The sequence below is a fragment of the Cebidichthys violaceus genome, unplaced genomic scaffold, assembly GCF_023349555.1.
Source record: "Cebidichthys violaceus isolate CVI_PGR_0920_01 unplaced genomic scaffold, fCebVio1.0.p SCAF_15, whole genome shotgun sequence".
NCBI lineage: Eukaryota > Metazoa > Chordata > Actinopteri > Perciformes > Stichaeidae > Cebidichthys > Cebidichthys violaceus.
Window position 1 is genome coordinate 576,648 of NW_027176318.1, and position 17,720 is coordinate 594,367.

Here is a 17,720-nt window from a genome sequence, read left to right on the forward strand (position 1 = left end):
GGCATCGCCCCCCTCCCCCCCTTCCCCATCTTAACGGAAGTGGGGAACCCCGGCCGTGTGACGTATGGCTGAGCGGTGAATCCCCCCATCACAACCGCGGCAGGTCCTCGGCACATTGACGTGACATGTACACAAATTCAGAAACAGCCGGTCTCCTCCGCCGTATTAAATAGTCCGCTTCACTCTGGAGCAGGGGACATATGTTTCTTACCGGGGGCGTGAACGAGTTCTTTTTACACGACTGGAGTGAATTTCTATCCGGCGGAAAATTCAGGAACGAAAATTAACTATGTCTGTGACGTCAGACGTTTAGGTTTATTACTCAGGTTTCTCAATAAGTCTCACTGTGTGTGTGTGTGTGTGTGTGTGTGTGTGTGTGTGTGTGTGTGTGTGTGTGTGTGTGCGCGCGTGTGTGTGCGTGTCACTCTCAAATGAGTCCCTCCCACACAGGAAGCCGGTCGCCCCAAAGCCGAACACCTGTTATCAACAGCAGCCTCTCAGAGCAGGTGTGTGTGTGTGTGTGTGTGTGTGTGTGTGTGTGTGTGTGTGTGTGTGTGTGTGTGTGTGTGTGTGTGTGAGAGAGAGAGAGAGATAAACCACGCGGTGTGACACGTTAAAGGCACGTTCATCGTTCCCTCTGATACATCTCAAAGGCTTACACCGTTGTTGGCCGTCAATCTTTTGTCAGTTCTCCCCATTTTTTTAACAAATTGATCATTTGTAATAACATTCATAATTAATTTTGGGTGCCAGTTTCGTAGCACCCAAGAGTCCCCGTGGCCCCAACCTCAGGTGTAATTCTAACTGTGGTTTCCGGGGAGCTGAGGGCGCATCTACCTCTTCATCACCCTTCACAAGAAGTGTGAGCGGCTCCCGATGAGCAAAGGGTTAAAAAGAGGCGCAGCTAGAGACGCCGGTGGAGCTGAAGTCATCCGGCAGAGCGCACAGCGAGGAGGAGGAGGAGGAGGAGGAGGAAGAAGAGATTCAGAGAACACCTCCCCAAAAAACGCAGATCCAGGACGATCTGCGCTCCGCCGATCTGCACTGTGCTCCTTCTCTCCCCAGTTAAACGCAGATATTTAGAGAGAGGAGGTGGGAGGAGAAATAACCCCCCAGCCCAGCGCCCCCCTCCCCAAACTATGGCTCCAACGCCGCTCGTCGGGAAGCTCGCCCGGTCCGCTTCTCAGGAGCGGACTGTAGTGCAGGATGAGAGGTCCGCTGTGCTCCGCCGAGTGTGAGACCGCGGGAGGAAACATCACCTGACAGGCGGCCCTACCCCTCGGGAGGGAGGGGGGGAGGACAGAAACGGACGGACACCCTCGCTCCTCTCCTCAACCCTGGAAAGTGGAAGCTGGAAACGGCCCAGATCCGCCGCGCGCAGCACACAGCGCGCCTCGTTTCCAGAACTCTCCTCAGCCACGAGAAGCCGCCGTATTCCTGAGCAACTTGGGCAAACTTTGGCACCCGGATTACCGCCACCGAGCCTGTCCGCGTCGGGTGTCGACGCGGGGAGCGCAGTGAGCATCGTGCGCTCGGGCTGCGGGGAGCGGAGAACACAGCGTCGGAGCGAATACCTTTAAAAGTCCTCCAAAGTCTCTCAAAGTCCCGGGGGTCAGGGGGGCAGCCGCAGCGAAGATGCCGGTCCGGAGGGGCCACGTGGCTCCGCAGAACACCTTCCTGGACACCATCATCAGGAAATTCGACAGTCAGAGTAAGATCATTGTTCTCTTCTGTGAGATCATTTATACATAACTACGTAGCTTATTTCCTTTTACTGAGGCCCACATTTATTTATTTATTTATTGAAGTATTGTTTACTCAAAAGCTGTTTGTAAAGGGCAGTCTAATGATTTGGGCTTGACATTTTGTTTTCCAGAATCAGCCTCAGTAATGAAGTCTGCTGATGCATGGCTACGAGTCATGGTGCGTTCATGGTACAGCAGCTGAGGTTAGAAAATGTGCAACAACAATCTGCTAAACTCCCAGAAAACCCCTGAATAATGTGACAATAGTGTTGATAGCATCAGCGTGATGAGACTACTCTGAAGTGAACCGCTCTGACTCTGCTCTCTGTGGAATCAGGCATCCGTCACTCAGGAGAGGGTCACAAGTGGGTCATGTGTGAAGGATGCAGTCCGTGCAGAACTTCCTAAAACAACTCTTCTGATTACTTCTGTTTCTGCACGTCCTGCCGTGCTTTGGTGCGAGGCGTCTCATCCTGCCGCCGTCTTCACTGATCTTGTCAGAAAAAGCAATCTGCAAAAAATGACACACTCTGGTGCTTTTAGGTTTTGAGGTCTAATATCTGGACGTGAAATAGTGATCGTACGGAAACTGTTGGACGCCTCAATAACCCTATGATGATATGCTCATGCTTTTCAGACGTCCAACTATTACACACTTTGTTTTGTTTGCTTTGAAAGCAAACAAAACAAATCCTCTCAATTAATCCAAGTTGTAAGCGACAAAAACAAACAATATATCCGAGCTACTAAATCTTTCATGGAGTCCCGAGGCATGCAATGGTGACGCTGCCTATATATATTTGAGAATACGCGCGCTTCATCCGCCCTCACCTCCTCTGCGGCGGTGTTATCTTTGATGCAAATCATTCATGTTTTAGTGTTTTTTCCAATCTCTGAACGTGTGACCAGACTTCAAACGCGCCACAACGGAGCGGTTCCCTGCGGAAAATCCCCTCTGGGCTGATGAAGAGGAAGAAGAGGATGAGGATGGCTGTGGAGTGCACGTGTATCATTAACGTTTCGCCGGTTCTTGTTTCCAAAGACACGTATTCTAGATTTAAATGTAGTGTTTGTGGACTGCTGCCCTCGGGGGCGGCTGAGTTTGATCTTTGGAGGCTCTCTGCCTTCCACCGCGTCTCCCATGTGCTCTTGAGCTTCAAACGAGGTGCGATGGTGATGGATTTTTGTGCAAAAACACCCCCCACCCCCACCCGACAAAGAGGTGCTAAAAACAAAAGCGACCCACACACGTGCAGTGGAGTTGAATAATTGATGTTGGAGTTGGGCCGATTGACATTAATCCTGCTTTGCTTATGTTCCATCCCGACCGGCGCGGATCACTGAACGTATTGGAACGCTGCCGTCTGTGGTCGTATCTTAAATCTTTCCTTACAGCAGATTTGCATGTGGTTCGGCGTGCGGCGGGAAGCGCTGGCAGTTTATCTCTGCAACATGTGTGAGAGGAGCGCTTCAGCGTTACAGGGGAACGCCACCGGCAGCTGAGCGGCCTCTCCAAATGTCTCCCCGGGGACTCGTACCTACGGAATCATTGTCCGTCGCTTGTTGCGGGTTTTTTGGTCGGGCTGTCCAAGCGTGCTCGCAGATGGGGATGACATGGTGTCTAATGGCTTGTGGGTAATGAACTATAGTGAGCATGGAGGAGGAGCGTCAGCGGACACTAGCAGCTGTTTAGACATTTTCTAATCGACAAAATCTGGCTTTTTACGCAGCAAACTGCTCTATTGATTTGACTTTTTAATCTGCAGCCAGGTAGAGAGCTGTCAGTACTGCTTCAGAATAAGGCCCCATTTCTTTGACCCCATCTTTTCATTAGACGGGACAGTCCAGAGGCAGAGAGAACGGGGGTGTGGCATGCAACAAAGGCCGATATCGAACCCCGGACGTTGCGGTCTCACGGCGCCGTAACCACTCGACCACCGAGCGCTGAAACCTGAGCCCACTGCTCTCATGTTGTCCAGAGTAAATGAAGAGTCTGTGGAAGGCAGAGCCCCGGTGCGTGCCGCTCATTTATTCCGGAGGAGGCTCATCCTGTTCAGCTATACATTGTGTGATGGAAAGCATCTCATGCGGAACACGACGAGGGGATACAAAAAAAAAAAGCCTCATTCACGGCAGAGGAGGCGTGGCGAAGGTTCTTATCCCAGGTTAGGGTCTGCTTTTAGGATCATTCACTACGGATACTTGACGCTCAGCCTCGAGATGATTCAGGAGCAAACAACGGGCTTCTGTTGTCACGTTACACCGACACCTTCCCCTGACGGTTTGTGTGGGAAACCCTGTGTATGAGGCGGTTTGATGAAGACTCTAACAGTCAGTACCCTACGAGGGGAAGGTGGACTCCTCCTGCACTCCATTTCAGTTGGGTTCTCTGTCTTAAAAAAAGTTACCGCCAAGTGTTGCATTTAGGGGGATTTAATGGCAGAAATGTAATCTAATATTCATATCTATGTTTTCATTAGGGTGTAATCACCTTAAACTAAGAATTGATTTGTTTCCAGGAGCTCAGATCCCAGGTCAGGTGAACTGTTTTTCTTTTTGTCCATTAAACTTATAAGCTGTATCTGTGAATCAAACATATTGCATCTATTGGGATATGAATTCCATAAAGCATATAGAGTTGATCCAACCAGGGAATGCATACAAATCTATCAGCTAGAGCAGCCTGGACAGTCTGTCGTGTACAGTAGCTATTAAACATGTGAATATGATTATTGGACGGGAGGTCAAAGAGGTTTTGCACAGAGATCATTGATGGAGGGAAATCAATAGGGAGCACAATCCTGCTTCTCCAGATGACTAGGCCTGAGGCAGCACACGTCATCAGGAGTGATTATTAACAAAGAATATCCACACTCGCATGACATTCATACATTCATAGCTCTCATCTGCTCTCATCTTTATCATGTCTCTTCAAAGCAGGGAGAGGGCTGAGTGAAAGGAAGCGGCAGCCATACTAAGAGCTGGTCCAGCTCTCTAAATGCTTCCTTTGTTAACTCCTTAAGCATAGCACACACTTGACCATCCCTTAAGAAAGGAAAGGAGGTGTGTGTGTGTGTGTGTGTGTGTGTGTGTGTGTGTGTGTGTGTGTGTGTGTGTGCGTGTGTGTGTGTGTGTGTGTGTGTGTGTGTGTGTGTGTGTGGAGGATGAATAATTCATGAGCGGCAGCATGTTTGCTGTTGTTTCCTGGATATATTCTATTTAAACAGACATGAACGTGATGAGACTGCCACTTTAGAACCAGGTCTAACTAGATCAGTGGGACCACGTCATGGTTTCCAGCTCAGGTTTTAATGCACTCTCATCCCCTGACTTCAGACCTTCTCTGCTTACTGTACACCGATCCTCCGTGCGTGCGACCCTCTCCGTTTACTGTACTGCCATCCTCCATGTTTAATCGCTCCGCACGGACCGGACTGCACACGCACAGATCGCGTGCCTCCCTGACGACGACGACAACGACAACAACAACCAACAACAGAATCCGGCCTCAGCGTGAGGTCATAGCAGCCCCTCCACGGGTCACGTGTGGTTGGCTGTTGGGCGCTCCTCAGAGAAGGCTTTGCCCAATTACAAGCCTCCAAGAAGCCACTGTCCTCCGGGGAGGATGTTACCGTTCTGCAGCTGAAGTACCAACACTTCATCGCCATAGCAACCGGCCCCCCCTGACTCCCACACCCACGCAGCCAACCACCCACGCACACGCACACGCACACACACACACACACACACACACACACACACACACGCACACACACACACACAGCAGGAAAAAGGTACAGTAGTCATCACCAGGTGATTCTTCATCTTTCAGAGCTTGTTTTGAGGGTAACATGCAGTACATTGATAACTGTCATAATGAAGTACAAGTGCTTCCACAGGTGCAGCTAATTGTGATAAATTAGAACACAACGCTGACATGTGGGTGGCTCCAGCTTTAGGTTAACTGATGGATTGGTTAGAGTGAACCGGGTGGGAGTTTTAAACTGTAATTATAGAGACTTGAGAAAGCATTAGAGGCATGTCTTAGATGGAGAAGCAATGTGTGTCTCACAGCCTGACATGTCCTCTTCCTCTGTGCCGTAGAGCTCCACTGTGGACCAAAAGCTGTTAAAACACATCAGTGAGCCACAAGGTTGCACGGGTTGACTCTATCCTTCATTACGTGCACAACATCACACAATCAGATTTCTTCACATGGATATTTTTTATTTGGAGTCATTCCAACATGCACCGTCGTGCTGCTGGAAATATTCTCACCAATGCACCAAATGTGTATTCATCCACAGCTGAAAATAGATCCAAACATGCACTATTCCGTCCTGTTTGAGGAGACTCAATAAACTACGGCGCTTAGCTCTTTTAGGAAATGACTTGCAGAATAGTTTGCTTAGTCAGTTTAGTCCAGATTTACTCGCAGTTTAAATCACTGTTTTTAATGCTGGCATGCCTGGACCTCAATCGGGGAAGTTGAGGAAACCTAAAGTGGAGCAGCAGAGGGTGCGGAGTGCTCCGCCGTGGTAATAAGTCACCATGTTGGCTCTTCCGGTTCCCCCTTCTTGAAGTCAATCAGGTTCTTGAATAGGTTTTTGGTTAGATGCCTGAAATAAGAGCTGGTTAACACAAACTTAAGAGACTTTAACATTTTGTTCTACGATATAAAAGGTGTCAGTAAATATCCCTCTGGTAAATTCAGAAGCTTTTCAGATGCGACTACTAAACGTCATCACGGCGGTTAGTCCGCCTTCACATCCTCGCGTGCAGACTGGCGCTAAAGCGACCGTGGAGTAGTTGGTCGATGGCCTGACATTAGCTGTTCGCTGCTTCTGGTTGCATTCACCCTTCAAGAATCATAAAGGCGTGTGTGTTCATTCGTGGAGATTATCTCGCTGAACACAACTTGCAAATATTATAAACTTGTGTTTGTCACAGAGCTTATATGCAGAAATCCAAAATCCGAAAAATCAACGCTTAACCTCCGGAGTCGGCCTACAAAAATCCGTCGTCCCTGCAGAGCTCTTATTTCAGGACGGACAGAACCCGAGGTGCAGACGGAAGAATCACATTGTAGACGAATTACAATATCTGACCCAGAACCACAACAAGTTCTAAGAATACAGAATAACATTCTGGAAGTAGATTTACAATATATTACCATCTGTGTTTCCTGGCTTTGATGAGCTCAGGCTGAGAGCTGCATCTGAGGCGCAGAACCTTGATGTGCCCAGAGCAGGGAGGAAGAGATGCCTCTCTGCTTCTGTGAAAGGACACGCAAGTGCCGCTGAGTACGTGCAAGTGTCTCAACGCGCGGCGCTACATGTGGCTGGCGTACATGGAATAGGCCGTGAGGAGACCTCTGCAGGCTCACACGTTGGATTTGTCTAATTTGACTCCCGTGCTATAAAAACAGCAGAGCGAGTTCTTTGTGCACAACGGCTCCTGTAGCTGCGATACTGTGCCGGTGCAGAGTGACGACGGTATGAAGGGTCTTCTCCGGCGCTGAGCTTTGTTTCTCCGCTCCATCTGTTTCACTCGGAGGGTGTGAACACAGCAACACTGCTCCACTGTGCTGAGGTCAGGAGTGAGTCAGTGCCTCATGATTGCACTTTATTGGTGTGAAATCTAACTCTCTCTCTCTCTCTCTCTCTCTCTCTCTCTCTCTCTCTCTCTCTCTCTCTCTCTCTCTCTCTCTTCTCCCGTCTTCTTTCCTGACTCCCGTTCATACACACACATACGCACGCATTACCAAGCGGGCACACAAAAGAACATGGGTGAGCGCGCACACACACACACACACACACACACACACACACACACACACACACACACACACACACACACACACACGCTTGTAAAACTCTCTGAGCTTGTAAAACTCTCTGAGCTTGTAAACACTCTTCTCTCTCTCTCTCTCTCTCTCTCTCTCTCTCTCTCTCTCTCTCTCTCTCTCTCGCTCCCTCCTCCGTTCTGCTCTTTGTCTCGTTTGACAACCTGTTTTCTCTCCCTCTTCCTCCTCTCCATCTCTCCGATGCCCAGCCTATACCCTCCGTGCGTCCAGCCGGGCAACATGGCCCCTGCCGAGGCGCTGCTGCGAGGGGAGAGCTTGCGGTGTGTGGATGTGCTGCTTGCTTGCGAGTTCAAGCTTTCCATTATAAAAAACAACAACAAACGACCTTAATATTCCTGTAAAAAAATGAGGAAAGTAACAATATTTTTGGGGAAACGAGCATAAAAATCAGGCCAGTACAAAGCACTGTGGCCGTTTGCTCCAAACGATATGAAATATGCACTGTACATAATGTGTATGTGTAAAATGTAAGCTGTTAAAGCAGCAGTAGTTAAAGAAGGAGAGAGTGCGACCAGAGAACACCCTCATCGTCCCAGCTGCTTCCAGGATCTGAACCTTTTGACCCTCTGGACCAACAACTCGTTCATACTGGACCGATCATTTAGTCCAGGACCTGAGACACTTCAGTCCGTCTCACTCTGAGCACAGAGACGGGACAGAGTCGGCTTCTAGTCAAGGACGCTCTGATAAGGATGCTTTAGCTGAGGTTGTCAGTCCGTCTTGACCACCGTGAAGGAGAATGGAGCTCAGCCATCCTGTCGGGGGGGTTATAAAAACATCACAGGAGGAATCGCGTCCGTAGAAGGCTGTGGATTGGGACTTTGCATTTTAGGGCAACAGTCCTCGTCTGGTTTGACTTGAACGTTCATGCAAAGTGTTTGTCTTGCTGACCATATGAAGCACAATACATGAGTTGTTAATGTAACGTGTGGTACCTGGATCAGCACCCAGGGTAAAGGAGCCACTTTTGTATAACTGGTATCTGAAAAGGGAAGCTTGTAGACATTTAGCTCCATCTAACATTGTCTGTTGAAGGATGCAATTGTCTAAAAATATAGCAGAAAGAATGTAGATCATGCGATTTATAGAACACAATACATGGAGTATCAGGTACATGTGATGTTGGTTAAGGTCAGACCAGGACAATCTTGTTTTTAGCCATGGAGGCACAACTGACACATTCTTATTTCTTTCCTTTTGATGTTTGTGTTGGATTGCTTTATAATTTCGTCATGATCGAGTTTACCAGGGAATGCAGTTGGGTGTTCTTGGTAGTAAATAAAGCCAAGAGCATGCTGGCTCCCCTGTGAGAAAGCTGAACTCGTGAAAATCTGCAGATGGCCTGAAACTAAAAAAAGAAGAAGTCTGAAAGTCTGTTTTTTAAGTCGGAGCTGAATGTTTGTGGCTGATTGAGGGAGAGATGAACTCACCATCTGTTTTCTCAGATGATGACACTCACTGAAGAAGTGCATCTCCCTCCATCATCATCTAATTGGCTGTGCCTTTTTATAAAGCATCAAACGGAGCACCTCTGCTGTGTTTCTTCTCTGAAGAGATGAGACTGAATGCAGCAGCAGCACCTTGTCAGGTTTATTCCACACTTTGATGTCAAGTTGTAAAAAGGGAAGCTTCTCCCCTGGAACAAAAGCAAAAAAGCAAATGATATAAATGGAAATGCATTCAAGTTTGTGACAGTATACAGTGATTGATGCATCACTTGTGTCTAGTTTGAGCTTTCAGTAAAGGCTCATAATGACAGCTCAGACATCTAAACTGGTTACCTTCTTTCTGGATGTTTCACTCACAAGTCTGCTGTGAGTTTGACATGAAGCCGGAGCTTTAAACGCCCCATGTCGTGGTATCAGAAATATCCATAAACCACTGTGTTGATATTGCATGATAGCGCCCTATTAAGAAGCAGTGTGTTTTATTGTAGCATGGTGGAACCACAATCTCTTCCCATGTCAAGACTGGACTGTGTTGCATCTTTCTGTGTCTAGAGAATGTATTGCTTTATGTTTTTCATTCCGGTTTAGTGTTTCCTGCTTTTATTTTGAAGTCAACTCCTCATCCATCTTGCTTTTACTTCTTGAACAGTGACACCTAACCTCTTTCTAAATCACGCTGCGGTAGCCATGCACACATGGTGTCGACGTATTGAAAACGTTGGCATTAAAAGTACTCAATCTTGTCTCTTTGTGCTGCAGCAATCTAATGTCAAGGAATGCAAACGAGTTCTGTCTAGAAACACGTTTCTGAAATGTTGCAGCACACTAAAAAAGAAAGTCTTGATTATAATCCCGTCAAAATGAATCTATCGCCTTCAAATGTGTGCGATGTGATCAGTAGGTGTTTTTAGTACCGCTCAGGAGTTGAAGTGGGTGGGAGTGTCTGTTTACCGCCTCATATCTTTTGAAATCCAAAGTTGACGGAGTGTAGAGGCGAAACAAAGCCATGCGAGACCCCCGGTTTTCTGCGCTCCCTCTCCTCTCAGCCCGTTGCCTGGACCTCTATTTGTCACTGCTTTATCTGGTGGCAGCTGCCCTTTCACGCTCGTCCCCCCATTCATCAAGTCTCTCTCCCCCGGGTTCTCCTAAAACTTGATCACACACTTCTCTCATGCGCTCCCGCTTTGTCTCCCTCACGTTTCTCGGACTTCCTCTCTCATTCACCTTGACTCCTCTGCCGCCCCGAGAGCGGCGGCGGCACAGAAAAAGGCCGACCAACCCCAACTTCAAGACACCGGATTCCCCAGCGTTCCGGGGATTAGACCTCATTTGCATAAATCTGCATAACCTCGTTAAGGCAGAGGGAGACGCTGTACACGCTGTAGCCTGAGACACTGCAGAGCGAAACGGCCCATTAAGGATTGGGGTGATTATGGGATTATCACTCTTAACGACTGGACCGTTGTGTACTCTCTGAAAAGTGCCACGTCGCATGACTGAATCCCAAACTGTGTGCAATGAGGGAACCCAAGCTTTGAGTCAGGTGACCTGCGGGTTGCACAAGTTTTTACTCCCATGCATATTATTTTAAGTAACGTACAGTAGAGATACCACGGATTAGCAGTACTAACACGGTGTTCCAATGAGAGATGCTCGAGCAGCACATTCACCCAAAAAGTTTCTCCCGCCTCTTGCCTGGCTTCTAAATACAGAAAATGCAAATGTTTAACGTGACTCTACCGTACCAAGATGCATATGTTGTTGTGGAGTTCTGTTTGTTTAGCTGTTCTCCTTTAAGGTGTCAGTAAGCAAAGTCGAAATTGCATCCAGTAATTCTTGTAACTTTTCCAAACTGGCAGTCTGACAAGAACAATCATTTCACACAGCAATCTGGAGGCGAGCGAAGTAAACAGGATCTGAGATCGTGGGAATTGAAACTCCAGGAGAACAGCAGGGAGAGTGTAGCAAAATCAAAAGCTTTAGCAAGCATGCAAATTCAATCAGTTATCAGAATCGGATCATTTAGTCGGTTTCGGTTAGGGACGCCGAAACTTTACCGTACGACCCGTGTGTACAGCCCAGTTGGTTTACATGGGCGCGGAAGGATATGAGCAACACATCTTATGTGAACACAACATGCCAGCAGGCACTTTTATGAAGTAATGAATGAAAGTATATTGGTGAAATGTGTTATGCATACCCACTTTTTAGAAACGGCACAGAAATGCAACCCTAAGTGGACTGAAAAAAAATGCTTCGGCTGTCAAAAACATGACAGGACCCCCCATCCTCCTGTCAGCTGTCTCACACCGATGACATCAGCACTTCTCCAGCACTGTCCACGTCTGTCTTGCCGACGGAGAGTGTGCGGCCGGCATCTCTAATAGGACGAATATACAAGTCCATTATGGAAAGACGTGTGGTGCTTTGGCAGCATTTTCATTTTGAGGGAAATACCGTAGCACTGTGCTGTAATTATGTCTCTGGCACTGTGAGAGAGACGGGACTAGAGTTTGATCGACCAGAGGGACCGAGACAGGAATGTGTCCCACCTGTGAGCTGACAGCTGTTGGCTGGATTGCTTTACAGCTACAGGGCTGCATGATGAACACTGGCTCATGGCTAGCAGTGTGTGTTGGTTAATAGAAATGTACACGTAGATTTTACTTGGTCCCCTGGAAGAGTTTTGAACTCCAGCATTGTTCCACATCTATTTCCCCTTGCTCTCCTAATGGCACATTGAAGATTAGAACATGTTGTTACTGTTATACAAAAGGCTTTACTTTGAAATGACACATCACTTTGCCTATGAGTTTTATTTCTAGGTCTGACGACTGCTAAGAAAACACGAGTATTGAGGTTGAATCACCCCCTTACAATTCATACGGTATGACTCAATGGACTGTGATATTCCCAGTCATCATTTCTCTGGAACGCTCTATAGCTTGGACCAATGGAGCCAGCAAAAATACAACTGCAGTCGAAGGCAGTGGAGTGCAACATAATGGCACAATCGAGTGCACTGATATTATGATACAAACTGATGGAATAGTAGTTCTAAAAAGGTAACGCTAACTGAAGGTCCTCCTGCTATTTCCAACGCTTGCAACCACATCTGTTGTGGGCTGTGCATCCGCTCAGGGGCCCCCTTCCCCTTTCAGAACAACAGAACTTCAAAAACAGATACCAGAACCATGGAAATAAAATAAAAAACATACTATGTTCAGTAGCAAATTGAGTTTATTCAGTTGTCTCCAGTGAGCAAATTCATGGACAAACGGGAACAAGGACTGGATGATGAGAATCGTGCCCAGACTTAAGAATAGGATGGACACTGTTCAACGGCCACCGACAGAAGCTTCCCGCTGAGACTGCCTTCTGTGGCTGGACTGTCAGAACATCTAACCAGACCGCCAGAACGCAACGTGGGTGAAATGGCAAGGACCCTAAACAAGAACCAAGAGACTCGATCAGAGACAATAGTCCCCCAATACCATCAAATGACAAGTTCAATTCAGGCGGCGTAATCCAAGATGGCGACGGCCAAATCGTTGAACTGGCGGATTCAAAGCGGCAGTGCACAAACCAATGGATGACGTCACCATGTCTATGTTCAACCAGGAGAGACTTCATTTAGAGTGAACAGATACATTTATTGCATGGTGCACAATAAAGTTTGAATTGTGGAAAGTCTTTGGCGATCAGACCCCATCGTGATGTTGTGTAGTCACCATTGTCTAGGCGCTGGTGGTGGTGAAGGGCAGAGTTGGCTGAAGATCTGGATGATGGGATGCTGAGCTGAACTCTTATCAGATGAGTGGAAGGAACCTTGGGCACCGGATGTGCTGAACTGAACGTGGAAGTGAACGGGGAGGAGGGTTGCGTCGACTCGGACCGAAATGACAACTGACAGCAGAGAGCAGAGCAGACTTTCTAATGTTTGACAGCAACCATGTTATTGGCTCAGAGGGAACTTGGCTAAATCTGGTCGGTTTAACTTAGAGTGACGGCCATCATTGTCTGATAGAGCAGAAGCAGGGAGTGAGAGACGGAGATTTGTGAATGAATTAGTCTCTCCGACTGAAGCTTCATTTTCACCCGTATATATCAAGAAAGCACAACTCGGGCAACTCCATTTGCTGGTGAAGCTCTTGTTAGTCGACCGTGGGTAAAAACGATTTAGCCCAAGTAATAAGAATGCGGGGTGTCCCACGCCGTTACATGTCCACGGTTTGTCTCTGGCTGTGGACCTTTTGTTACATTCTTACGCCTCCCTTCACTCACTTCCTGTCTGCCCCTATAATATGAGCTTTCCAAAAAAGGCAAAATGCCAATAACATAATCCTTAAAATAAGGTAATCAAAGGTGATATAGGATTGAATTTGGGTGTGTCACTAAACTCAAGATGGAAAAATCCACCGCAGAATCGACAAGCGCAAGGTGGAAGATTTTCTATTCGTAGTTCCTGGAGCTGCTTGTAAATCATCGCTCATTGAGTCAATGCAAAGCCCGGGATGGGTCCTCAGTGTGTACATATCAGTGAATCGCTATCTGTAGGCATGCTATTGATTTCTGATTGCTACAGAAAACGTGGGAATAAACAGACACTGGCCGGCTGGTTCGATAAGAGACGCTCCAGCGTATAACGGGGCGCTACATTTAGTCTGACTGTACCGTGAGCGTCAGCCCGCGGTGTTTGAGAATTTAGCATGTGTCAAATTTTCAGTTTCCATGGCAATTGCTCAGTTAGAAATGGGTTGAGACCGGAAAAAGAAAATCTCGTCAGCCTGTCACTGTAAAACCACCAGTCACATACATCTGCTGCCTTTGTCTGTTTTCTCCTTTTCCTCTCAATACGTCTCTCCGCTTCATCCTTTCGTCCATTTTATTTCTCTGTTGGTCTCCTTCTCTCCTTTGTTCCTAATCTCACTTGTTCCTTCTTTATCTCTCTGTCTCCATATAGCAGAGCTGCTGTGTAGACTTGTGCTTCTAACACATGGGCTTCCCTCCTTATCCGCCTACGCAGTGCACTCAGGGAGATTCCAAACGCATAAACACACAGAGACACACACACACACACACACACACACACACACATGGTAGACTGCAGAGCCCCCAAGGTCTGGGCTTAGTGAATTATTCAGTCTGCGTTGGTGGGTCTGCTCGTGTGTCTGAGATCTCATAAATGCATTTGTGTGCATTTGGATGCGTGCATGTCTCATGAATGTGTGTGTGTGTGTGTGTGTGTGTGTGTGTGTGTGTGTGTGTGTGCGTGTGTGTGTGTGTGTGTGTCTGTGGGAATATGAAATGGTGTTTTCCTCCTAAGCAGCAGCAGCAGCAGCAGCAGCAGCTTGTATTTAATCAGCCTCTCCATCAGCTCCCTCCTCTCAGGCTTCAAAAGCTCATTAGGAGGAAATTGCAGAGAGAAGCGAGATGTGGTCAGTGATGTCACCAAGAGCAGGGACTGCTTGAGGGGGTTTTAGAACACTCGCTGATAATGTCAGTGATCGATAAGGTAACTGGGAAATGCAGGATTTTAGCCCTCAGTGGTGCTTTGTTTGCCTCCTCCTTATTTCTTGTTCTAAAGCGAGGCATCCTCCACATCTGGAAAGAGCGTCCCAGTATCCCCACATGTTACGCTTGTATTCCATGATGTTGCAGCTCACAGTTCATGCTCAGTGTCAGCAGTGTGTCCTTTATCCGGTGAGGAGGAGGCGAATGATGCAAGTTATCATTCTCTCCTCATTTTGCATGCCACATCAAACTCAGTCAAAAATGATTGCAATAGGTAACCTTTTTCAAACTCGTTCATCTCTAGTGTGGGGAGACTTTCATACATGAGACTGGAATTCACATGAGATAGCTTTCTGGTAGAGTGTGACCTGTTCACACTACCATGCCACTACTACCTGTGAGCTACATAACAGCATAGACGCCTGCAGGTTACTAGAGTCCAACAGACGTACTCGCAGTATGAAGCCCGTTTGATTGGAGCACGCTGCAAACATAATGGAAGTAGACTTCACTTGCTGTGAAACGCTGCCCACCGTTACCTTTGTTTAATTTGAACACGTTCCCCCGCTGGCTCCAAATATTGCCGTCTCTCGCCCTTTGCTCTCTGAATGCCTGTGGCGTGATGACACAGTACCTGACCTCCGCCCTGGTGGAATAATGGCAGCTTTCCCTCACGTCCAGCTGTGGCCCGACGCTGCTGTTTTTTTCTTTTCACATCCATATCTCTAAACCCTTACACCGTAGCGCCTCTACTTTTCTCTCTTTATTTGTGTCTCTGTTTTATTCTCCTGACCTCCTCTCACCCCGTGGTTCTGTTTAAATGTGGTCATTCACCGTGTACTGCAAGTCTGTTTCAAGGTTGTGTCTCCTGTTTGTGTCTGTCTGAAGAATGACAACATTAATTCATGCATGACTCATCTTTAACGCTATCGAGCACTCTGAAGGACTCGGCTCCTGTAAAAGACTTAAACAGCTTGCTTCTGTCGGCCATTATCGGTGACTGAAAACCACGAAGGCTGGAAAATGAAATGTACAACACACACACACACACACACACACACACACACACACACACACACACACACACACACACACACACACACACACATCTTTGCCTGTGTATTACCTAGTGCTCAGTGCAACCAGACAAACCCATCACGTTTTATGAGCCTCTGAGGGGCTGCTGCTGCTGCCGCTAATTCACGGAGGCAGGCTATAAAGCGCATCCACACAACCAATCTCCACTGTTTCCATGAATATCTGAACAGGCTCTTTCCGTCGGTTCGTGTCTCCCACGAGAACAGCCTGTTGAACCCAGGATGTGCCGCCGATGTGGCCGATGTGTGTGCTTTATGAAGGAAGCTGGAGAGAAACTGATAATGGTGTGCTAAACGCAGGGAGAAACGGGCACAGACGTTTTGAATTCCTGCTGGAAAAATGGGCAAAGTCAGTTTGAATGTCATGATCTGTCAAGAGTGTGTGCTGCGGGAAAGCTTTTTTTAATTTTAGAAATACTTTTTCAAGCATTTCTGCTTCGTTAGATAGTTAGATAGACAGACAGGAATGGGCGGGACTCTAACCCAGCATTCAGGCCTTTGCACACCAAGGGCGTGACGAATAAACACAAAATATGAAAAGCACGCTTGCAAATATTTAATGGATGCAGTTGAAAAAAACATGGTCTACTACAACTTAGGTTGTGTTTCTGTAGCTTTGGCCATCAACTGCCGTCAGTTATACGGACATTGCACTCAACAAAGTGATTGCTGAAATCTTAGAAAGTGACAACAAGGATAGAAAATGCTGGTAATTTGACATTTTAGCCTTTTTTTCGTGGGGGGGGGGGTTAAACTTAAAGCGATGCGGTCGTCATGTCACTGAAGAGGACGGTCTCTCTGTCTGATAGCTATATTTGAGATAAACAACATTAATACTAAAATGTGTCTTTTATATATTTACACAACTCTGGCACAAACAACTACACACATATTTGTGTTTTACATCCAGCTGCTTTATGCCGTGATATTTATTCACGATTGAATGATGTACAGGAGCTGGTTTAGCGTTGCATGAGAATGTAGGCCAGCCTGTTGGTGCAGCTTCTCACCAGCATGCTGGGTGAGTGTGTTTTGTCTGCTCTCCTTGCTCTCTTGATTAGAGGCCTTTTATTTATCAGCCGGCGAGGCGCCTGCTGTGTCTCCGTTCTTCTAACTCAGGGGTCACGCTGTGCTGTGTCTTGCTGCGTTCTCTCTAATTCCATTACTCATCCAACTTTGTGTTTGATGCATGAAGTCTCATTTGTGTGCATTCTGCTGACAAAGTAAACGCCACAGCCACACACACTCAATAAATACGCTAATATCCCACATATCCAAGTAATGCCTCGACACTCGATTGATACAGGAACAAAACTTTCCAATATCCATAAATCATTCAGCTGCAGCCTTCAAACTCATTCCATTCATTGAGCCGTTCCTCCAAAACAATGTGGCGCACAAAGAGCTCCAGTCAGACACGGGAGTCTTGAATGTCATCGGCCCAATAGGTTATTTTGAAAAGAAATGAAGTGTGCAGAAAGCTAGCGTCTTCACAGTGGTTATAGAATGACTTCTAAATCAGCGGTTCAACAGCGGGAATACATCACCTCTGTGAACGGCTTCTGAGGAACAATTTACAGGGAATAATGACTGTCTACCCTCTTCCTTGTTAGAGGATAATTCCTGCTCAGGGGCCGTTTCACAATCAAGTCTAATGAAGAACACTTAGCAAGAGAAATTGCCTCAGTGTGCGGACTTCATTTTCGTTCTTCATAAAGGGCATTGTATGATGCATTACCTTCTCCAAAAAAGGAAGAGGCCGACGGGGAGAGGAAGAGCCGGGCTGTGAATGTTGTTCCGACGTACGGTGCTCTGGTGGCGTCGAGCGTGACGTCTCCGGAGACGCATGCATTGAGGTGCAACGGGAGCTGCAATCGAGACTAAACGGGTAGAAATATTTCATGGATTTGTGATTTTTAAATTCAATCAGTGCTTGGTTGAAGGAGGTGCAATCAATACCAGAAGCATAAAGGAACTGCACTTCAATTCCAGAGAAGACATTTGTCATGAAGGCATAATCAAGTCTACTGAGCTGACTCAGGCAGAGGGG

The 17,720-nt window shown here is 47.2% G+C and overlaps 1 protein-coding gene across 1 annotated transcript in view; it reads left to right on the forward strand.

Annotated features, from left to right (window-relative positions):
* Window positions 1-1,548: 1,548 nt before the first annotated feature.
* Window positions 1,549-17,720, forward strand: part of kcnh2b (potassium voltage-gated channel, subfamily H (eag-related), member 2b) — a 192,822-nt gene continuing 176,650 nt past the window's right edge. The window contains exon 1 of the mRNA XM_068709574.1: window positions 1,549-1,711. Within this exon, the coding sequence (XP_068565675.1) occupies window positions 1,636-1,711 (76 nt within the window). The 5' untranslated portion in view covers window positions 1,549-1,635. The remainder of the gene's footprint in view (window positions 1,712-17,720) is intronic.